The sequence below is a fragment of the Microcebus murinus genome, chromosome 16, assembly GCF_040939455.1.
Source record: "Microcebus murinus isolate Inina chromosome 16, M.murinus_Inina_mat1.0, whole genome shotgun sequence".
Lineage (NCBI taxonomy): Eukaryota > Metazoa > Chordata > Mammalia > Primates > Cheirogaleidae > Microcebus > Microcebus murinus.
Genome location: NC_134119.1, coordinates 47,727,969 through 47,752,765, shown reverse-complemented (window position 1 = coordinate 47,752,765; position 24,797 = coordinate 47,727,969). Strand labels below are relative to the sequence as shown.

At 38.3% G+C, this 24,797-nt stretch overlaps 1 protein-coding gene across 1 annotated transcript in view; it reads right to left on the bottom strand.

Moving 5' to 3' along the window:
* LOC105867025 (uncharacterized) overlaps nt 1-24,797 on the bottom strand; it is a 101,869-nt gene that overhangs the window by 25,765 nt on the left and 51,307 nt on the right. The window contains exon 6 of the mRNA XM_075993423.1: nt 207-311. Within this exon, the coding sequence (XP_075849538.1) occupies nt 207-311 (105 nt within the window). The remainder of the gene's footprint in view (nt 1-206; nt 312-24,797) is intronic.

Sequence of the window (24,797 nt, the reverse complement as noted above, 5' to 3'; positions counted from 1 at the left end):
AGAACATAAAAGTAGAAACATAGGAGTAAAAACTTAGGATTTTTACATTTGTTTTCCTATGCTTGTAAATATCTTATTTCAAATACGGAAATGAAGACTATCCTTCCATCAAATTTAGAAAAACAATTATGAATGAGTAGACTGTAAGCATTTCTAAATTTTAAATGTAATTCCTTCCTGGCCAAAACTAGCATTACAAAATTTACCTGATCTGGGCCCAGCACCTTGGATCCCGACTACAAAACCAGTACTCGGCGAGTCCACAGGACTTTGAGGCCTTGAGTCGAGGACTTTGCCACCAGCTTGTGGGACTGGGGAGAGCAGGAAAAAGGTAACAATTAGTTCAGTTTGGTGGCAGGAGACCATACCTCAGCTACTCGGCTGGCTGAGGCAGGGGATCCCTTGAACAGAGGACTTCCATGTTGCAGTGAGCTATGACTGCACAACTGCACTTCAGCCTGGATAACACAGTGAGATTCTATTTCTCAAAAAACATATTTACCTGATCTCGATATTTGCATGTTCTTTGTTTCTAGTGCTCTCTCTGGAACAGATTCTTTAATTTCAGTGGTTGGCTGAATGGGGTTTCAAACAAAGTGTTTCATAAATAATCTATATTTCATATAATATGTAGTGAATAATTCAAGATAAAATATACATGTTATTACCTTTAAGGGAGGTTGTTTCTCAGAAGCCCCTAAAAAGCACAAGGGGCCTACAATTAACGCTAATAATTATATAAATGTAAACATAGCAAAGCCAAAGACACATTCATAAAAACTTAGTTTCACTCTAAATCCTCTCACAAGACTTTGGAAATGGTAAGGTTTTCTCTTTTTTTTTGCTTTTCTGGTATTAGGACATGAGGGAAGTATGAAACATAGAGGGGTCGGTGTTCTCCAGCATGAAGTTAAAATCTCAAAAGTGAGATTACTTTTCCAGTAACTGTAATTAAAATGGCAATGTACACCTACACCAATTTGAACATGCTTGTTGATGAAGAAAACAGTGATCTGCATTCCAAGAAGCAAACGATGACCCTGAGAGCATAAATGTCAAAGCCAACTGGCGAAGGCTGCAGGGTATCTTTAACACAACTTGTCAGGATCACATATATTACCTCACTACAACTATTTTTCATGTACTTCAATTTCTTTTGTAATTTTAGAAGTACACAGGTGTGAACACACTTCAGGTGAATGTATAATGAATTTCACATTAGAGAAATTGTTGTCAATGGATTGGCTGAGACATACTTTACACAATAATAGTTGATACAAATATTCCTTTTTTCCACACATATGTGGGCTACTGGTATACTGTCCTGATTTAAAAAAAGAAAAAAATATATTCTCTATAAATAAAAAAAAAGAATTTTACCAAGCATTTGAAACACAGGAAATATTGCAGTGTCATATTGCTCTCTTGTCTCCCTAACACTTATAGAGATTCCAAACTTGGAAATTTAAAGAGTCAGAACATAAAAATAGAAAACATATGAGTAAAAACTTAGGATTTTTACATTTGTTTTGCTATGCTTGTAAACATCTTATTTCAAATATGGAAACAAAGAATAATATTTGTATTATTTATGGCAAATCCTTCCATCAAATTAAAAAAACAATTATGACTATATACATTTCTAAATTTTAATGTAATTCCTTCCAGGCCAAAATTCGCATTACACAATTTACCTGATCTAGGCCCAGCATCATGGATACTGCCTACAAAACCAGCACTCGGCAAGACCACGGGAGAAGAATGCCTTGATTCCAAGACTTTGTCACCAGCTTGTGGGACAAGGCGAGAGCAGGTATCTACAGATCAAAAGTAACTATTAGTTCAGTTTGCTGGCAGGAGCCTCCGCAGGGTAAGGCAGGGGGATCCCTTGAGCACAGGACTTTGATGTTCCAGTGAGCTATGGTCGCACAACTGCACTTCAGCCTGGATAACACAATGAGATTCTATTTCTTGAAAAACATATTTACCTGGTCTGGATATTTGCACATTCTTTGTTCCTATTGCTCTCTCTGGAACAGATTCTTTAATTTCAGTGGTTGGCTGAATGGGGTTTCAAACAAAGTATTTCATAAATAATCTATATTTCATATAACATGTAGTGAATAATTCAAAATAAAATATACATGTTATTACCTTCAGGGGAAGTTGTTTCTCAGGAAACCCTAAAAAGCAAAAGGGACATATAATTATGTTAATGATTATATAAATGTAAACATGGCAAAACCAACTGCACATTCATAAAAAACTTAATCTCAATCTGACTCCTCACACAGGGCTTTGGAAATGATAAGGTGTTTTGTTTTCTGTTTTAAGTGTTAGGACAGCAAAACGAAGGAAATACACTGATGAGAAATAGAGGGGTAGTGTTCTCCAGCATGAAGGTAAGATCTCAAAAGTGAGATTGCTTTTCAAGTAATTTTAACTAAAATACAAATGTACGCCAATACCAATTTGAACATGTTAGTCAATGAAGAAAACAATAATTTTCTTCCAAGAAGCTTATCATAACCCTGAGAGGATAAAGGTCAAAGCCAATGGCAGAAGGCTGCAGTATATCTTTAATGCAACACATCAGGATCATTTACATCATCTCGCTACAGCTATTTCTCATGGCCTTCAGTTTGTTTTGTAATTTTAGAAGTACACAGGTATGAACACACTTAAGGTGAATGTATAATCTATTTCACATTAGAGAAATTGTGATCAATTGATCAGCCCAGACATACACTTGCACAATAATAGTTCATACAAATATTCCTTTTTTCCACACACATGTGGGCTACCAGTGTTCCCACATTTCTTGTTTCTTCAATGTTAGCCATCTTAAAGTTTCTTCAGCCACACATGCTAAATCATATATAAAGCACATCTGAGAAATAATGTATGCTAAGCACTCAATATTTAATTATTGGGGCAGTCAATAATTTCATTTTCAGCCACTTGAAAATGGCTGATTATGGGTGACCTCCTATCTCTCTGCTCTCAGAGTACGAAGCAAATAACATGGACAACTACATGCGAGTCAATCGCACTCCTACAGGATCAGCTTCATCAATCTGCAGAGAAGCAGCGAGGGAGAAGCTGCGAGCAACAAGCAGCACTGGGGGAAAAAAGGTGAACCGGAGAATCGACCGCATAGTTGGAGAGCGTGAGATATACTATAGGGAGTAGAGCATGAGACGGCGGTGCCCATCGGCCAGCCGACCAGGACAGTGCAATCTGACCCACAGGAGGACGACTCTTCCTCCACCGACCTCCACACCCACGCAGGCAGGTAAGCGCTGAAGTCAGTGCCAAGTGGTAGCACGGGCAGTCAGGCTGTGTGGACTAGAGAGAGGATCGGGAAATATTTTGAAATCTCCTGCGTGCTGCGCTGGGTCTGTTTTGGTTGGCAAAGGGTCTGGACCCAGCATACACTTTCCGGTTCTGCAGGAGAGAGCTTGGTGACAGGCTCCTCACTTCAGGAGGCCGCCAGGACCAGAACAAGGGCAGTGAACACCATAAAGGAGGCTCTGCCCTCAGAACTAGCTGAAGATCTGGCTGGCGCAGGGTGGGGCAGAGTACACATCCCTGCTTCTGATCAGTCCTGAGTCAGTGTGTAAGGGAAGCAGTGGGCTCAGCAGGTGGATCTTAGAAACAGTGCTCCAAAGCCAGCCCAGCTACCCTCTGTGCCATTGCCTCACCTCCTGCTGGCTCTCAGTGTGTGGGCAGCCACCATTTGGGGAATCCATAGCCTAAAAATGCTGTGGCATGTTGCCTAGGCAACAGTCTCAGGCACTGCTGCTACCCCAGCCCAGCAAAGCAGGTCCGTCCGGCCATTGGAGGACGGGAGTAATGAGAAGCTGATTTCTCTCCCAACTCTGCCACTGGTCTTTTTGTGCTGGTGGCTCAAGCTCCCCCTTTGAAGGGGTGGAAAAGGGAGAGAGGTCGCTTTCTTGGCTGAGTCACCAGGTGGACTGGGCGTCCCCTGTCCTCTACAGTAGCCCTGAGGTTTATACCTCACACCAACTAGATAAACCCTGCCCTTGTAGGGGTGGAGTAAAGAGAGTAGCCGCTTCCTGGGCTGAGATGCCTGGTAGCCCTAGGAATTGCTCTTCCCTAGGCTGGTGGGTTATCTTCCCCTCTGGCAGGGTAGACTCCGCCCTTGGAGGAGGGGAAAAATGAGAAAAGACGTTTTCCAGGCTGGGACCTGCAGCAGTCTCAGCCAATGCCTCTCCCCTAGCCCACCAGGACAGACTCAGTCCTGGAAGGAAGGGAGAAAGGAGAAAAGTCGCTTTCCCTAAGACTAGCTTCAATCTGTGGGACCTTGGAACTGAGCAAAGGGGGACAGATTGATGATTTGGTACAGTGGGTTGGTTTTGGTCATTTGATAAGATCAGAACACAAGGGCTTGCCCTTGGCGCCCAGACAGTTGCCAACTTAGGGGCTTGTGGTCTGGGAAGGAAAATCTCGACCAGAGTCCTTAGCAATTGCACAAATTGGCACCCGCCCCATCAACAGCTGCTCTGCAAGAGTGGCGAAAGACCCCAGAATAACATTTTAGCAGCTCCACCCTAGCTACAGATCAAGCAACCTCTGAAATATTCTCTCTTAGGATTGCCAATACCTGTTGCACTTCTCATCCCACCTAAAGTGGTAACAGGGCCCAAGGAACCCTTGGGGGTGGCATGACATTCCCCAAGACTGAGATAGCTGTATATCCCATTTGGGGGTTTAGAGCTCAATACAAAGGTATTGGAATACCTTGATAACTGACTCCTCCATGCAACCTACAAGCAACAAAAGAGAGAGTAACTTCACAGCCCAACACAGTGCTTCTCACCTCAAACTAGTGGTTGATAGTGGAGTCAAAAACACAAGAATGATCCAACTTCTAGGAGTCTAAGCAAGGGATCCAAAATCACTAATCTCTGTAAGCAGAAGGTGAAGACAATGGTTCAAAGATAACCCATCAGGCTAAAACTCTTCTAAGACAATACAGGACCAGAGCACATCTCCCCAGGTCTGCCAAGGAACATCCCTTTGCAATCCCAGAATTTAGTCCATAAACCAGTCCCAGCACCTCCAGTCCTTGACAAAGTAGCCTGATGAGAAAGAATTAGCAAAAGAACACAGGAAACATGAAAGATCAGAGAGAAAAGTCACCACCAAAAGAAAATACTCCATCTCCATCAACTGACATCAACTTACACTATAGGATTAAACTGACAGAGGAAGAATTTTGAATATGGATTGTAAGACAAAAATATACATTGGGGAAAAGAATCTCTTTTCAATAAATGGTGCTGGGAAAACTGGATAGCTATATGCAGAAGAATGAAACTGGATCCCTACCTCTCACCTCTCACAAAAATCCATTCAAGATGGATAACAGGCTTAAACCTAAGGCATGAAACCTTAAGAATTCTAGAAGATGTTGAGAAGACCCTTTCGGACATCGACCTATGAAAAGAATTTTTGAAGAAGACTCCCAAAGCAAGCACTGCAGCAACAAAAATAAATGGGATCTGATCAAATTAAAAAGCTTTTGCAAAGCCAAGAAAACTATTAGAGCAAAAAGACAGCCTACAGAATGGGAGAAAATATTTGCCCTCTACACATCCAATAAAGGACTGATAAGAACCTATCTAGAACTTAAAAGAATCAACAAGAAAAAATCAAACAACCCCATCAATAAATGGGCAATGAAAATGAACAGAAACTTTTCAAAAGAATATAGAGTAATGGCCAGCAAACTTATAAAAAAATTGCTGAATACCTCTAATCATTAGAGAAATGCAAATCAAAACCACAATGAGATATCACCTAACCCCAGTAAGATTGGCCTCTTTTACCAGAAAATCCCAAAACAACTAATGCTGGTGAGGATGTGGAGAGACAGGAACACTCTTACACTGTTGGTGGAACTACAAATTAGTGCAACCTCTCTGGAAAAGAATTTGAAGATACCTCAAAGAGCTAAAAATAGAGATACCATTTGATCCAGCAATAGCACTATTAGGCATTTACCCAAAAGAGCAAAAGACATTCTATAATAAAGACATCTGCACCCAAATGTTTAGGGCAGCACAATTCACTATTGCAAGGATGTGGAAACAATCTAAGTGCCCATCAATTCATGAGTGGATTATTAAAATTTGGTAAATGTACACAATGGAATACTAAATTATAAGAAATGACAGTGATCTAGCACCTCTTACATTTTCCAGGATTGAACTTGAGTCTATTATCTGAAGTGAGGTGACACAAGATGAGAAGTATAGGCTACACTTGTACTCGCCATCAAATTGGCACTGACTAATTAACACTAGGGTGCTCACATGGTAGTAATATTCTCCAGGTATTAGGAGAATAATACCTGGTGGGGGGGTAAACTCATAACTAAAGGACACGGTGAGCATTGTAGAGGGGAAGGGCATGCCTCTAACCCTCAATAGGGAAAGGCAAAGATATAAAATGTAACCAAAATGTTTGTACCCTCATAATATGCAAAAATAAAAAATATATATTGAATTATTGTTTAAAAAATAAAATATACAATGACTTATTAGCTAATCGTGACATTTAATATTCCAAACTCAATATAAAATTTATTGATAGGAATAAAGGCCTTGAAGGAATGAACTCTGTAATTTTTGTTTCTAAACTCAGTATGTTTTAGTATACCTTACAAGTACCTTCAGAATTTTTATGAAGTACCTCTTTAGGAGAAAATCAGGAGGGGTGTGCTGGCTCACACCTATAATCCTAGCTCCTTTGAAGGCAAAGATAAAACTATCATTTGCAGCCAGACCGTTGAGACGAGCCTGAGCAACATAGCGGGACACCACCTCTACAAAAAGTAAAGTTGTTAGTGGGGCATAGTGGCATGTTAATGTAGTCACAAGTACTTGGGAGTCTGAGGTAAAAAGATAGACTGAGTCCTGTAGTCAAAATTTGCAGGATCTACATCAAAGATACGGCTCTCAGGCCTGGGAAACATAGAGAGACCCTGTCTGTAATTAATTAATTACCTGAACCACAGTTTCTTGTGTCAATATGGATAGATTTCATTAATATAATGCCGCCCAAACAAAAATAATTTATCACGGTATATACAGTGTCTAACCATTTATATAAAAATTTAGAACATGAAAACCAAAACTACATGACATTTCTGACCATACACATATGTATTCACAAGGTTTGAATATTTGTAGGAATGACAAACAACTAATTGTGGGTATTCATTAGTGTCACTACTATTGCAGGGCCCAAAGGGCAAGACATTTAAGAACTGCTGTTGAAAATACTGTCTTTACCAAATTGTCATTAAGAAATGATTAATTACTTTCCTCCTTTGTAATAATCACACATACCCCCTACACACACACACACCCCCCAAGCCTCCTAGTCAGAATGTTTAATTGGGTTAAAATCATCAGTATAACAATAATATGATGAAATAAATAAAGGTTAAAATACAGGTGGCATGTGGGTAGGAATGGTTTCATCTTTGTAAAGTTCAGATATGTCCAAAAACTACAAAATCTGAAGGAAATGGAAAAATTCTTGGAAGCACAAAATGTCACTAACCTCAATCAGGAGGAAATAGATTTGCTAAACAGACCAATATCAAGCCCAGAAATTGGAGCAGCAATAAAAAATCTTCCAACAAAAAAGGCCCGACCAGATGGACTTACACTTGAATTTTACCAAACATACAAAGGAAAACTCCTACCTATACTGCAGAAATTATTCCAAAGCATTGAGAAGGATGGTATCCTCCCCAATCATTCTACAAAGCCAATATCACCCAGATACCAAGGCCAGGAAAGGATGCAGCAAAAAAAGAAAATGAAAGACCTATGCCCTTCATGAATGTAGATGCCAAAATCCTCAACAAAATTTTAGCAAACTAAATCCAACAGCACATCACAAAAATAATTCACCACGACCAGGTGGGCTTTATCCAGTGATACAGGGCTGGTTCAATATACCCAAATCTATAAATGTAATTTACCACGTAAATAAAACCGAGAACAAAGACCATAGGATTCTCTCAACAGACACAGAAAAAGCAATTGATACAATGCACCACACTTTTATGATAAAAACCCATAAAAAAAGAAGCATAGCTGAGACATTCCTTAAAATCATTAAGGCTACATATGATAAACCCACAGCCAATATGATACCGAATGGGGAAAAATTGAAAGCATTCCCCCTTAGAACTGGAAACATACAAGGTTACCCACTATCTCTCTACTTCTATTCAACATACTGCTGGAAGACCTGGCCAGCCAGAGCAATCAGACAAGAGAAGGAAATTAAGGGTGCGTGAATGGGAGCATAAGAGGTCAAACTCTCACTCTTGGCTGATGATATGGTATTATACCTGGAAAATCCCGAGGATTCAACAAAGGGACCCCTGGAAAATATAAATGAATTCAGTAAAGTCTTAGAATAAAATAATTAATGCACAAAAATTAGTGGAATACATATAAGCCAATAACAGACAACCAAAAATCAAATCAAACATGCAACACCTTTCACAATAGAATCAAACAAATTTAAATATTTAGGTATATTTAAAGAACGAGCTGAGAGATAATTATATGGAAAACTATGAACACTGAGAAAAGAAATTGTAGACGATGTGCACAGATGGAAATCCCTACCATGCTCATGAATTGGTACAATCAATATTGTTAAAATGTCCATTCTGGGGCATGGGCAATATACGTAACTTTAACACTCATACCCCCATAATATGCTAAAATTAAAAAAAAAATTTAAAAAAAAGAAGTTACAAAAAAAATGTCCATTCTATCTTAAGTGATCCGCAGAATTAAATCCCTATCAAAAATCCACGATCATTGTTTACAGATTTAGAAAAATTAATTCTATACTATGACTACAACCAGAGAAGACCTCATATAGCCAAAGCAATCTTTGGCAAAAAGAACAAATGTAGAGGCATCAGTCTCTCAGACTTAAGTATACATTGGGGAAAAGAATCTCTATTCAATAAGTGGTACTGGGAAAACTGGATATCCACATGGAGAAGATTGAAATATGATGCCCACCTCTCATCTCTCACAAAAATCAACTTACCTGTGCAATAGACTTAAACCTGAGGCATGAAACCTTAAGAAGTGTGAAAGAAAATGTGCAGAAAACTCTTTTAGACATTAGTCTATGTAAAAAATTTTTTGAAGTACACCCCCAAAGCAATCGCAGCAGCAACAAAAATAAACAAATGAGATCTTTAATTAACAAATGAGATCAAATTAAAAAGCTTCTGCACAGTCAAGGAAACTGTCATTAGAGCAAATAGACAAACTACAGAATGGGAGAACATATTTGCTTTCTACACACCAGATAAAGGGCTGATAACAAGAATCTATATAGAACTTATGAAAATCAATAAGAAAAAAATCAGACAACCCCATCAATAGAGAAAGAACATGAACAAAAATTTTTCAAAATAAGACACACTAATAGCCAGCAAACATATAAAAAAGTGTTCAACACCTGTAATCATTATAGAAGTGCAAATCAAAACTACGATGAGATATCAACTGACTTCAGGGAGAATGACCTCTATCAAAAAGAATGGCCTCTAACAAATGCTGGTGTGGATGTGGAGAGATAGGAACACTCTTACACTGCTGGTGGGACTGCAAATTAGTACAACCCCTGTCCAAAGAAGTTTGGAGATACCTCAAAGAGCTAAACACAGAAATACCATTTGACCCAACAATCCCACTACAAGGCAACTATCCAAAGGAAAAAAAGACATTCTATAATAAAGGCATCTACACTTGAGTATTTACAGCAGCACAATTTACACATGCAAGGTGTGGAAACATCCTAAATGCCCATCAAAACATATGTGGATTAATAAAATGTGGTATATGTATAGCATGGAATACTACTCAACTACAAAAATCAATGCTGATCTAGCACCTCTTATTTTATCCGGGATAGAGATTGATCCCTTTCTTCAAAGTGAGGTATCCCAAGAATGGAAAAACATGCACCACATGTACTTGCGATCACACTGGTACTAATTCATCAACACCAAGGTGCTCACATGGTAGTCATACTCACTGGGTGCCATCAAGTAGGGGGGGGTCTGGGTTGGTGGAAGAGGGGGTAGGTGGGTAAACCCACAGCTAATGGAAACGGGGCATGCCGTATGGGAGAAGGACACGCTTGTAGCCCTGGCTTGAGTGAGGCAAATGCATTTCACATAACGAAAACGTTTGTAACCCCCACCCCCTACTGCTGTGATTTAAAAATGAAAAAAAGAGAAAAAATAATCTATCTTAAGAAAAAGGAATTTTAACAAGCATTTGAAACACAGGAAAAAGTACACAGTGTCATCCTTTACTCTGACTCCCTAACAACTATAGATATTCCATACTTGGAACTTTAGAGGTTCAGATCATAAAAGTAGAAAACATATTAGTAACTACTTAGGATATTTTGAATTTGGTTTCCTATACTTGTAAACATCTTATTTCAAATATGGAAATCAATAATAATATTTGCATTATTTATGGCAAATCCTTCCATCAGATTTAGAAAAACAAGTATGAATGAGTAGACTGTAAGCATTGCTAAATTTTAGTGTAATTAATTCCAGGCCAAAATTTACATTACACAATTTACCTGATCTGGGCCCAGCACCTTGGATCCCGCCTACAATATCAGCACTCAGGGAGGCCACAGGGGAAGAATGCCTTGAGTCCAGGACTTTGTCACCAGCTTGTGGGACAAGGCGAAAGCAAGTCTCTACAGGAAAAAGTGACATTATTTCAGCTTCAGGGCAGGAGCCCATATCTCATTTCCTCAGCAGGCTGAGGCAGGGGATCCCTTGAGCACAGGACTTCCATGTTGCAGTGAGCTATGACTGCACAACTGCACTTCAGCCTGGATAACACAGTGAGATTCTACTTCTCAACAGAGGTATTTACCTGGTCTGGATGTTTGTAAGTCCTTCGTTCCTAGTGCTTTCTCTGGAACAGATTCTTTCATTTCAGTGGTTGGCTGAATGGGGTTGCAAACAGAGTATTTCATAAATAATCTATATTTCATACAATATGTAGTGAATAATTCAAGATAAAATATACATGTTATTACCTTCAAAGAAGGTTGTTTCTCAGAAGACCCTAAAAAGGAAAAGGACATACAGTTTATACTAATGAATATATAAATGTAAACACACCAAAGCCAACCACACATTCATAAAAAACTTATTCTCAATCTGAATCTTCACATAGAGCTTTGGAAATGGTAAGCCCTTTTCATTTTGCTTTGTCGTTTTTTTAGTATTAGGACAGTAATATTAGGGAAATATGATGATGAAACATAGAGGGTTCATGTTCTCCAGCATGAAGTTAAACCTCAAAAGTGAGATTACTTTCCAAGTACTTTTAATTAAAATGGAGATGTACACCTATACCAATTTGAACACGCTAGTCGATGAAGAAAACAGTGATCGTCATTCCAAGAAGCAAATGATGACCATGAGAGGATAAAGGTCAAATCCAACTGCAGAAGGCTGCAGGCTACCTTTAATATAACTTATCAGGATCATATATATCATCTCACTACAACTATCATTTTCTTCACTGTCTTTTGTAACTTTAGAAGTACACAGGTGTGACCACACTTCAGTTGAATGTATAATCAATTTCACATTACAGAAACTGTTGTCAATTGATCGGCCTGGACATACACTTGAACATTAATAGTTCATACAAATATTCCTTTTTTTCACAGATATGTGGCCTACGGGAATGCTGTCTTCATTTTTAAAAAAAAAAAAAGAGGGCAAGAAAATAAAAAAATATTCTCTATAAATTAAAAAAAGAATTTTAACAAGCATTTGAAACAGAGGAAATGTTGCAGTGTCATACTGCTCTCTTGGACGCTCTAACAAGTATAGAGATTTCAAACTTGGAATTTTAGAGGGTCAGAACATAAAAGTAGAAAACATATGAGTAAAAACTTAGGTTTTTTTAACTTGTTTCCCTATGCTTATAAACATCTTATTTCAAATATGGAAACACAGAATAATATTTGCATTATATATGGGAAATCCTTCAATCACATTTTGAAAAATAATTATGAATGAGCAGAGTGTAAGCATTTCTACATTTTAATGCAATTCCTTCCAGGCCAAAATTTGCATTAGAAAATTCACCTGATCTGGGCCCAGCACCATGGATCCCACCTACAAAACCAGCACTCGGGGAGGCCACGGGGAAAGGATGCCTTGAGTCCATGACTTTTGCCCCAGTTGATGGCACATAGCAAGACCAGGTTTCTAAAGGACATAAAATGACAGTTCAGTTTAGTGGCTGGAGCCCCTCTCTCAGCTACTCTGCAGGCTGAGGGAGGGGGATCCCTTGAGCACAGGACTTCCATGTTGCAGTGAGCTATGATTGCACAACTGCACTTCAGCCTGGATAACACAGTGAGATTCTATAGGTATTTACCTGGTCTGGATGATTGTATGTTCTTTGTTTCTAGTGCTCTCTCTGGAACAGATTCTTGCATTTCAGAGATTGGCTGAATGGGGTTAGAAACAAGGTGTTTCATAAATAATCTATATTTCATATAATATACAGTGAATAATTCAAGATAAGATATACATGTTATTACCTTCAAGGGAGGTTGTTTCTCAGAAGACCCTAAAAAGCAAAGGGGACATACAATTAACACTAATGATTATAGAAATGTAAACATGGCAAAGCCTACCGCACATTCATAAAAACTTAGTCTCAATCTGAATCCTCACACAGGGCTTTCAAAATGTTAAGGTTCTTTAATTTAGGGGTTTTTTTGTTTTGTTTTTTTTGCTTTTCTAGTGTTAGGACAGCACATGTGGGACGTATGATGAGGAAACATAGAGGGATTGGTGTTCCCCAGCATGAAGTTAAAATCTCAAACATAAGATTACTTTTCCAGTAATTGTAATTAAAATGGAGATGCACACCTATACTAATTTGAATATGCTTTTCAATGAAGAAAACAGTGATCTTCATTCCAAGAAGCAAATGATAACCCTGAGAGAATGAAGGTCAAGGCCAATGGCATAAGGCTGCAGGGTATCTTTAACACAACACATCAGGATCATATATATCATCTAACAACAACTATTTATCATTCTATTCAGTTTCTTTTCTAATTTTATTTATTTTTTTTTTTCTTTTTCGCCTCCTTCACCTACCCCTCTTTTCTAATTTTAGAAGTACACAGGTGGGAACACACTTCAGGTGAATGCATAATCAATTTCACATTGGAGAAACTGTTGTCAATTGATCAGCCGGACTTATCTTTCCACAATAATAGTTCATACAAATATTCCTTTTTCCCCACACATGTGGGCTACTGGTATACTATCCTGATTTTAAAAAGAAAAAAAAAAAAAGGCCGGGCGCGGTGGCTCACGCCTGTAATCCTAGCTCTCTGGGAGGCCGAGACGGGCGGATTGCTCAAGGTCAGGAGTTCGAAACCAGCCTGAGCAAGAGCGAGACCTCGTCTCTACTATAAATAGAAAGAAATTAATTGGCCAACTAATATATACAGAAAAAATTAGCCGGGCATGGTGGCGCATGCCTGTAGTCCCAGCTACTCGGGAGGCTGAGGCAGGAGGATCGCTTGAGCCCAGGAGATTGAGGTTGCTGTGAGCTAGGCTGACGCCATGGCACTCACTCTAGCCTGGGCAACAAGTGAGACTCTGTCTCAAAAAAAAAAAAAAAAAGAGAAAGGAAAGAAAAGAAAATAATCTCTATAAATAAAAAAATATATATATTTAAGAAGCATTTGCTACACAGGAAATACTCCAGTATCATAGTGTTCTCTTTGATTCTCTAAAATGTATAGAGATTCCAACTTTGGAACTTCAGAAGGTCAGAACTAAAAGCAGAAAACATATGAGTAAAAACTTAGGTTTTCCAAATTTGTTTTCCTATACTTGTAAACATCTTATTTCAAATATGGAAACAAATAATAATATTTGCATTATTTATGGCAAATCCTTCCATCAAATTTAGAAAAACAAGTATGAATGAGTAGACTGTAAGCACTGCTAAATTTTAATGTATTTCCTTCCAGGCCAAAATTTGCATCACAAAATTTACCTGATCTGGGCCCAGCACCTTGGATCCCGCCTACAATATCAGCACTCAGGGAGGCCACAGGGGAAGAATGCCTTGAGTGGAGGACTTTGCCACCAGCTCGTGGGAGGAGGGGAGAGAAGATATCTACAGGAAAAAAAGTCACAATTAGTTCAGCTTCGAAGCAGGAGCCCATATCTCATTTCCTCAGCAGGCTGAGGCAGGGGATCCCTTGAGCACAGGACTCCCATGCTGCAGTGAGCTATGATTGCGCAACCGCACTTCTGCCTGGATAACACAGTGAGATTCTACTTCTCAACAGAGGTATTTACCTGGTCTGGATGTTTGTATGTCCTTTGTTCCTAGTGCTCTCTCTGGAACAGATTCTTTCATTTCAGTGGTTGGCTGAATGGGGTTGCAAACAGAGTATTTCATAAATAATCTATATTTCATACAATATGTAGTGAATAATTCAAAATAAAATATACATGTTATTACCTTCAAGGGAGGTTGTTTCTCAGAATACCCTAAAAAGGAAAAGGGACATACAATTTATACTAATGAATACATAATTGTAAACATGGCAAAGCCAACCGCACATTCATAAAAAACTTAGTCTCAGTGTGAATCCTCACACAGGGCTCTGAAAATGATAAGCCTTTTTCATTTTGCTTCATCATTTTTTTAGTGTTAGGACAGCAATATTAGGGAAATATGACGATGAAACATAGAGGGATACATGTTCTCCAGCATGAAGTTAAAATCTGAAATATGTGATTACTTTCCAAGTACTTTTAATTAAAATGGAGATGTACACCTATACCAATTTGAACATGCTTGTCAATGAAGAAAACAGTGATCCTCATTCCAAGAAGCAAATGATGACCATGAGAGGATAAAGGTCAAATCCAATTGCAGAAGGCTGCAGGGTACTTTTAATATGACTTATCAGGATCATATATATCATCTCACTACAACTATCATTTTCTTCACTTTCCTTTGTAATTTTAGAAGTACACAGGTGTGAACACACCTCAGTTGAATATATAATCAATGTGACATTGGAGAAATTCTTGTCAACTGAGCAGCCTGGACATACACTTGGACATTAATAGTTCATACAAATATTCCTTTATTTCACAGATATGTGGGCTACGGGAATGCTGTCTTCCTTTTTAAAAAAAGAGGGCAAGAAAAGAAAAAAAATATTCACTATAAATTAAAAAAAGAATTTTAACAAGCATTTGAAACAGAGGAAATGTTGCAGTGTCATACTGCTCTCTTGGACGCTCTAACAAGTATAGAGATTTCAAACTTGGAATTTTAGAGGGTCAGAACATAAAAGTAGAAAACATATGAGTAAAAACTTAGGTTTTTTTTAACTTGTTTCCCTATGCTTATAAACATCTTATTTCAAATATGGAAACACAGAATAATATTTGCATTATATATGGGAAATCCTTCAATCACATTTTGAAAAATAATTATGAATGAGCAGAATGTAAGCATTTCTACATTTTAATGCAATTCCTTCCAGGCCAAAATTTGCATTAGAAAATTCACCTGATCTGGGCCCAGCACCATGGATCCCACCTACAAAACCAGCACTCGGGGAGGCCACGGGGAAAGGATGCCTTGAGTCCATGACTTTTGCCCCAGTTGATGGCACATAGCAAGACCAGGTTTCTAAAGGACATAAAATGACAGTTCAGTTTAGTGGCTGGAGCCCCTCTCTCAGCTACTCTGCAGGCTGAGGCAGGGAGATCCCTTGAGCACAGGACTTCCATGTTGCAGTGAGCTATGATTGCACAACTGCGCTTCATCCTGGATAATACAGTGAGATTCTATAGGTATTTACCTGGTCTGGATGATTGTATGTTCTTTGTTTCTAGTGCTCTCTCTGGAACAGATTCTTTCATTTCAAAGATTGACTGAATGGGGTTAAAAACAAGGTGTTTCATAAATAATCTATATTTCATATAATATACAGTGAATAATTCAAGATAAGATATACATGTTATTACCTTCAAGGGAGGTTGTTTCTCAGAAGACCCTAAAAAGCAAAGGGGACATACAATTAACACTAATGATTATAGAAATGTAAACATGGCAAAGCCTACTGCACATTCATAAAAAACTTAGTCTCAATCTGAATCCTCACACAGGGCTTGAAAATGGTAAGGTTATTTCATTTTGTTTTCGTTTTGCTATTCTAGTGTTAGCACAGCAACATGAGGGAAGTATGCTGATATAAAATACAGGGGTAGGTGTTCTCCAGCATGAAGTTAAAATCTCAAAAGTGAGATTACTTTTCAAGTAATTTTAATTAAACTGGAAATGTACACCTATACTAATTTGAACATGCTTGTCAATAAGAAAACAGTGATCTGCATTCCAAGAAGCAAATGATGACGCTGAGAGGATAAAGGTCAAAGCCAATGGCAGAAGGCTGCAGGGTATCTTTAACACAACACATCAGGATCATATATATCATCTCACTACAACTATTTTACATGTACTTCAGTTTCTTTTGTAATTTTAGAGGTACACAGGTGTCAACACACTTCAGGTGAATGCATAATCAATTTCACATTGGAGAAACTGTTGTCAATTGATCAGCCGGACTTATCCTTCCATGATAATAGTTCATACAAATATTCCTTATTCCCCACACATGTGGGCTACCGGTATACTGTCCTGATTTTAAAAAGAAAAAAAAAAGAGAAAGGAAAGAAAAGAAAATAATATCTATGAATAAAAATATATATATATTTAAGAAGCATATGCTACATAGGAAATACTCCAGTATCATAGTGCTCTCTTTGATTCCCTAAAAGGTATAGAGATTCCAAATTAGGAACTTCAGAGGGTCAGAACTAAAAGCAGAAAACATATGAGTAAAAACTTAGGTTTTCCCAATTTGTTTTCCTATGCTTGTAAACATCTTATTTCAAATATGGAAATAAATAATAATATTTGCGTTATTTATGGCAAATCCTTCCATCAAATTTAGAAAAACAAGTATGAATGAGTAGACTGTAAGCACTGCTAAATTTTAATGTACTTCCTTCCAGGCCAAAATTTGCATCACAAAATTTACCTGATCTGGGCCCAGCACCTTGGATCCCGCCTACAATATCAGCACTCAGGGAGGCCACAGGGGAAGAATGCCTTGAGTGGAGGACTTTGCCACCAGCTCGTGGGAGGAGGGGAGAGAAGATATCTACAGGAAAAAGTCACAATTAGTTCAGCTTCAGGGCAGGAGCCCATATCTCATTTCCTCAGCAGGCTGAGGCAGGGGATCCCTTGAGCACAGGACTTCCATGTTGCAGTGAGCTATGATTGCGCAACCGCACTTCAGCCTGGATAACACAGTGAGATTCTACTTCTCAACAGAGGTATTTACCTGGTCTAGATGTTTGTATGTCCTTTGTTCCTAGTGCTCTCTCTGGAACAGATTCTTTCATTTCAGTGGTTAGCTGAATGGGGTTGCAAATAAAGTGTTTCATAAATAATCTATATTTCATAAAATATGTAGTGAATAATTCAAAATAAAATATACATGTTATTACCTTAAAGGGAGGTTGTTTCTCAGAAGACCCTAAAAAGCAAAAGGGACATACAATTAACACTAATGATTACAGAAATGTAAACAAGGCAAAGCCTTCTGCACATTCATAAAAAACTTACTCTCAATGTGAATCCTCACACAGGATTTGAAATGGTAAGCTTCTTTCATTTTGTTTTTTGTTTGTTTTTTTTTTTTTTTTTTTGCTTTTCTAGTGTTAGGGCAGCAACATGACGGAAATATGCTGATATAAAATGGAGGGGCAGGTGTTCTCCAACATGAAGTTAAAATCTCAAAAGTAAGATTACTTTTTAAATAATTTTGATTAAAACGGAAATGTACACCTATACCAATTTGAACATGCTTGTCAATGAAGAAAATAGTGATCTTCATTCCAAGAAGCAAATGATGACGCTGTGAGGATAAATGTCAAAGCCAATGGCAGAAGGCTGCAGGGTATCTTTAACACAACATATCAGGATCATATATATCATCTCACTACAACTATTTTACATGTACTTCAGTTTCTTTTGTAATTTTAGGAGTACACAGGTGTGAACTCACTTCAGGTGAATGTATAATCAATTTCACATTAGAGAAACTGTTGTGAACTGATCGGCCCCAACTTATCCTTCCACAATAATAGTTCATATAAATAGTCCTTATTCCCCACACATGTACGCTACCGGTATACTGTCCTGATTTTAAAAAGAAAAAAAAAAGACAGAGAAAGGAAAGAAAAAAAAATCTCTATGAATGAAAAAATACAATTTAAGAAGCATTTGAAACACAGGAAATACTCCAGTATCAAACTGCTCTCTTTGACTCCCTAAAAAGTATAGAGATTCCAACCTTGGAACTTCAGAGGGTCAGACATTAACCGCAGAAAACATATGAGCAAAAACTTAGGTTTTCCCAATTTGTTTTCCTATGCTTGTAAACATCTTATTTCAAATATGGAAATAAATGATAATATTTGCATTATTTATGGCAAACCCTTCCATCAAATTTAGAAAAACAAGTATGAATGAGTAGACTGTAAGCACTGCTAAATTTTAATGTACTTCCTTCCAGGCCAAAATTTGCATCACAAAATTTACCTGATCTGGGCCCAGCACCTTGGATCCCACCTACAATATCAGCACTCAGGGAGGCCACAGGGGAAGGATGCCTTGAGTGGAGGACTTTGCCACCAGCTCGTAGGGGAAGGGGAGAGAAGATATCTACAGGAAAAAAGTCACAATTAGTTCAGCTTCGAAGCAGGAGCCCATATCTCATTTCCTCAGCAGGTTGAGGCAGGGGATCCCTTGAGCACAGGACTTCATGTTGCAGTGAGCTATGATTGCACAACTGCACTTCAGCCTGGATAACACAGTGAGATTCTACTTCTCAACAGAGGTATTTACCTGGTCTGGATGTTTGTATGTCCTTTGTTCCTAGTGCTTTCTCTAGAACAGATTCTTTCATTTCAGTGGTTGGCTGAATGGGGTTGCAAACAGAGTATTTCATAAATAATCTATATTTCATACAATATGTAGTGAATAATTCAAAATAAAATATACATGTTATTACCTTCAAGGGAGGTTGTTTGTCAGAATACCCTAAAAAGGAAAATGGACATACAATTTATAGTAATGAATACATAATTGTAAACATGGCAAAGCCAACCACACATTCATAAAATCTGAATGCTCACACCGGACTTTGAAAATGGTAAGGTTCTTTCATTTTTTTTTCTTTTTTTTTGCTTTCCTAGTGTTAGGACAGCAACATGACGGAAGTATGCTGATATAAAATAGAGGGGCAGGGGTTCTCTAGCATGAAGTTAAAATCTCAAAAGTGAGATTATTTTCATGTTATTTTAATTAAAACGGAAATGTACACCTATACCAATTTGAACATGCTAGTCAATGATGAAAACAGTGATCTGCGTTCCAAGAAGCAAATGATGACCCTGAGAGTATAAATGTCAAAGCCAATGGCAGAAGGCTGCAGGGTATCTTTAACACAACACATCAGGATCATCTATATCATCTCACTACAACTATTTTTCATGTACTTCAATTTATTTTGTAATTTTAGAGGTACACAGGTGTGAACTCACTTCAGGTGAATGTATAATCAATTTCACGTTAGAGAAACTGTTGTCAAATGATCAGCACCAACATATACTTTCACAATAATAGCTCATACAAACATTCCTTTTTCCCCATACATGTGAGCTACCGGTATACTGTCCTCATTTAAGAAAGAAAAATAAAGAGAAAGAAAAAAAAGAAAATATTCTCTATAAATAAAAAAAAGAATTCACAATTGCAAAGCTACGGAAACAACCCAAGTGCCCATCAATTCATGAGTGGATTAATAAAACGTGGTAGCCGGGCGTGGTGGCTCACGCCTGTAATCCTAGCACTCTGGGAGGCTGAGGCGGGCGGATTGCTCGAGGTCAGGAGTTCGAAACCAGCCTGAGCGAGACCCTGTCTCTACTAAAAATAGAAAGAAATTAATTGACCAACTAAAAAAATATATATATTACAAAAAATTAGCCGGGCATGGTGGTGCATGCCTGTAGTCCCAGCTACTTGGGAGGCTGAGGCAGGAGGATCGCTTGAGCCCAGGAGTTTGAAGTTGCTGTGAGCTAGGCTGACGCCACGGCACTCACTCTAGCCAGGGTAACAAAGGAGACTCTGTCTCAAAAAAAATAATAAAATAAAATAAAATAAAATAAAATAAAATAAAATAAAATAAAACGTGGTATATGTATACCATGGAATACTACTCAGCTTTAAGAAAAAATGGTGATATAGCACCTCTTGTATATTCCTGGATACAGCTGGAACCCATTGTACTAAGTGAACTATCTCAAGAATGGAAAAATCAGTACCACATGTACTCACCAGCAAATTGGTATTAAAGGATCAACACCTAAGTGGACATATAGGAGTAACATTTATCAGGTGTCAGGAGGGTCGGAGGGGGGAGGTGGGGATGGGTATATACAACCATAACGAGTAAGATGTGCAATATTTGGGGGATGGACATGCCTGAAGCTCTTACTCGAGGGAGGAGGGGGGGCATAAGCAATATAAGTAACCTTAACACTGTAGCCCCATAATACGATAAAAGAAAAAAAAAAGAAAAGAAAAAGAATTCAAGAAGCATTTGACACACAGGAATAAAGCAGTGTCATGCTACTTTGACTCCCTAAAAAGTATAGAGATTCCAACCTTGGAACTTCAGAGGGTCAGAACATAACCGCAGAAAACATATGAGCAAAAACTTAGGTTTTCCCAATTTGTTTTCCTATGCTTGTAAACATCTTATTTCAGATATGGAAACAAATAATAATATTTGCATTATTTATGGTAAATCCTTCCATCAAATTTGGAAAAACAAGTATGAATGAGTAGACTGTAAGCACTGCTAAATTTTAATGTAATTCCTTCCAGGTTAAAATTTGCATTACAATATTTACCTGATCTGGGCCCAGCACCTTGGATCCCACCTACAATATCAGCACTCAGGGAGGCCACAGGGGAAGGATGCCTTGAGTGGAGGACTTTGCCACCAGCTCGTAGGGGAAGGGGAGAGAAGATCTCTACAGGAAAAAAGTCACAATTAGTTCAGCTTCGAAGCAGGAGCCCATACCTCAGACACTTGGCAGGGTGAGGCCGGGGAATCCCTTGAGCACAGGACTTCCATGTTGCAGTGAGCTATGATTGCACAACTGCACTTCAGCCTGGATAACACAGTGAGATTCTACTTCTCAACAGAGGTATTTACCTGGTCTGGATGTTTGTATGTCCTTTGTTCCTAGTGCTTTCTCTGGAACAGATTCTTTCATTTCAGTGGTTAGCTGAATGGGGTTGCAAATAAAGTGTTTCATAAATAATCTATATTTCATAAAATATGTAGTGAATAATTCAAGATAAAATATACATATTACCTTAAAGGGAGGTTGTTTCTCAGAAGACCCTAAAAAGCAAAAGGGACATACAATTAACACTAATGATTATATAAATGTAAACATGGCAAAGGCTACCGCACGTTCTAAAAAAACTTAGTCTCGGCTGGGCGCTGTGGCTCAGGCCGGTAATCCTAGCTCTCTGGAAGGCCGAGGTGGGCGGATTGCTCGAGGACAGGAATTTCGAAACCAGCCTGAGCAAGAGCGAGACCCCGTCTCTACTATAAATAGAAAGAAATTAATTGGCCAACTAATAACTAATATATATATAGGAAAAATTAGCCGGGCATGGTGGCGCATTCCTGTAGTCCCAGCTACTCAGGAGGCTGAGGCAGCAGGATTGCTTGAGCCCAGGAGTTTGAGGTTGCTGTGAGCTAGGCTGACGCCATGGCACTCACTCTAGCGTGGGCAACAAAGTGAGACTCTGTATCAAAAGAAAAATTAGTCTCAATCTGAATCCTCACACAGGGCTTTGAAAATGGTAAGGTTATTTCATTTTGTTTTGGGGTTTTTTTTTTTTTTTTTGCTTTTCTAGTGTTAGGACAGCAACATGACGGAAGTATGCTGATATAAAATAGAGGGGCAGGGGTTCTCCAACATGAAGTTAAAATCTCAAAAGTGAGATTACTTTTCAAATAATTTTAATTAAAACGGAAATGTACACCTATACCAATTTGAACATCCTTGTCAATGAAGAAAACAGTGATCTGCATTCCAAGAGGCAAATGATGACCAAGAGAGTATAAATGTCAAAGCCAATGGCAGAAGGCTGCAGGGTATCTTTGACACAACACATCAGGATCATATATATCATCTCACTACAACTATTTTTCATGTACTTCAGTTTCTTTTGTAATTTTAGAGGTACACAGGTGTGAACTCACTTCAGGTGAATGTATAATCAATTTCACATTAGAGAAACTGTTGTCAAATGATCAGCACCAACATACACTTTCACAATAATAGTTCATACAAATATTCCTTTTCCCCCACACATGTGGGCTACTGGTATACCGTCCACATTTTAAAAAGAAAGAAAAAGAGAAAGGAAAAAAAAGAAAATATTCTCTATAAATAAAAAAAGAGGTCGGGCGAGGTGGCTCACTCCTGTAATCCTAGCACTCTGGGAGGCCGAGGCAGGGGGATCACTCGAGGTCAGGAGTTTGAACCAGCCTGAGCAAAACTTCATCTCTACCAAAAATAGAAAGACATTAATTGACCAACAAAATATATATATGCAAGAAATATTAGCCAGGCATGGTGGCACATGCCTGTAGTCCCAGCTACTTGGGAGGTTGAGGCAGTAGGATCGCTTGAGCCCAGGAGATTGAGGTTGCTGTGAGCTAGGCTGATGACATGGCACTCACTCTAGCCTGGGCAACAAAGTGAGACTCTGTCTCAAAAAAAAAAAAAAAAAAAAAAAGAATTCAAGAAGCATTTGACACACAGGAATAAAGTGTCATGCTACTTTGACTCCCTAAAAAGTATAGAGATTCCAACCTTGGAACTTCAGAGGGTCAGAACATAACCGCAGAAAACATATGAGCAAAAACTTAGGTTTTCCCAATTTGTTTTCCTATGCTTGTAAACATCTTATTTCAGATATGGAAATAAATAATAATATTTGCGTTATTTATGGCAAATCCTTCCATCAAATTTGGAAAAACAAGTATGAATGAGTAGACTGTAAGCACTGCTAAATTTTAATGTAATTCCTTCCAGGCCAAACATTGCATTACAATATTTACCTGATCTGGGCCCAGCACCTTGGATCCCACCTACAATATCAGCACTCAGGGAGGCCACAGGGGAAGGATGCCTTGAGTGGAGGACTTTGCCACCAGCTCGTAGGGGAAGGGGAGAGAAGATATCTACAGGAAAAAAGTCACAATTAGTTCAGCTTCAAAGCAGGAGCCCATATCTCATTTCCTCAGCAGGCTGAGGCAGGGGATCCCTTGAGCACAGGACTTCATGTTGCAGTGAGCTATGATTGCACAACTGCACTTCAGCCTGGATAACACAGTGAGATTCTACTTCTCAACAGAGGTATTTACCTGGTCTGGATGTTTGTATGTCCTTTGTTCCTAGTGCTCTCTCTGGAACAGATTCTTTCATTTCAGTGGTTAGCTGAATGGGGTTGCAAATAAAGTGTTTCATAAATAATCTATATTTCATAAAATATGTAGTGAATAATTCAAGATAAAATATACATGTTATTACCTTAAAGGGAGGTTGTTTCTCAGAATACCCTAAAAAGCAAAAGGGACATACAATTAACACTAATGATTACATAAATGTAAACAAGGCAAAGCCTACCGCACTTTCATAAAAAATTTAGTCAATCTGAATGCTCACACCAGGCTTTGAAAATGGTAAGATTCTTTCATTTTTTTGTTTGTTTGTTTGTTTTGCTTTTCTAGTGTAGGACACCAACATGACGGAAGTATGCTGATATAAAATAGAGGGGCATGTGTTCTCCAGCATGAAGTTAAAATCTCAAAAGTGAGATTACTTTTCAAGTAATTTTAATTAAAATGGAAATGTACACCTATACCAATTTCAACATCCTTGTCAATGAAGAAAACAGTGATCTGCATTCCAAGAAGCAAATGATGACCCTGAGAAGATAAATGTCAAAGCCAATGGCAGAAGGCTGTAGGGTATCTTTAACACAACACATAGGATCATATATATCATTAACTACAACTATTTATCATGTACTTCAGTTTCTTTTGTAATTTTAGAGGTACACAGGTGTGAACTCACTTCAGGTGAATGTATAATCAATTTCACATTAGAGAAACTGTTGTCAAATGATCAGCACCAACATATACTTTCACAATAATAGTTCATACAAATATTCCTTTTTCCCCACACATGTAGGCTGCCGGTATAGTGTCCTCATTTAAAAAAGAAAAAAAAAAAAAAAAAAGCCGGGCGTGGTGGCTCACGCCTGTAATCCTAGCTCTCTGGGAGGCTTAGGTGGGTGGATCACTCAAGGTCAGGAGTTCGAAACTAGCCTGAGCAAGAGCGAGACCCTGTCTCTACTTTAAATAGAAAGAAATTAATTGGCCAACTAATATATAAAGAAAAAATTAGCCGGGCATGGTGACGCATGCCTGTAGTCCCA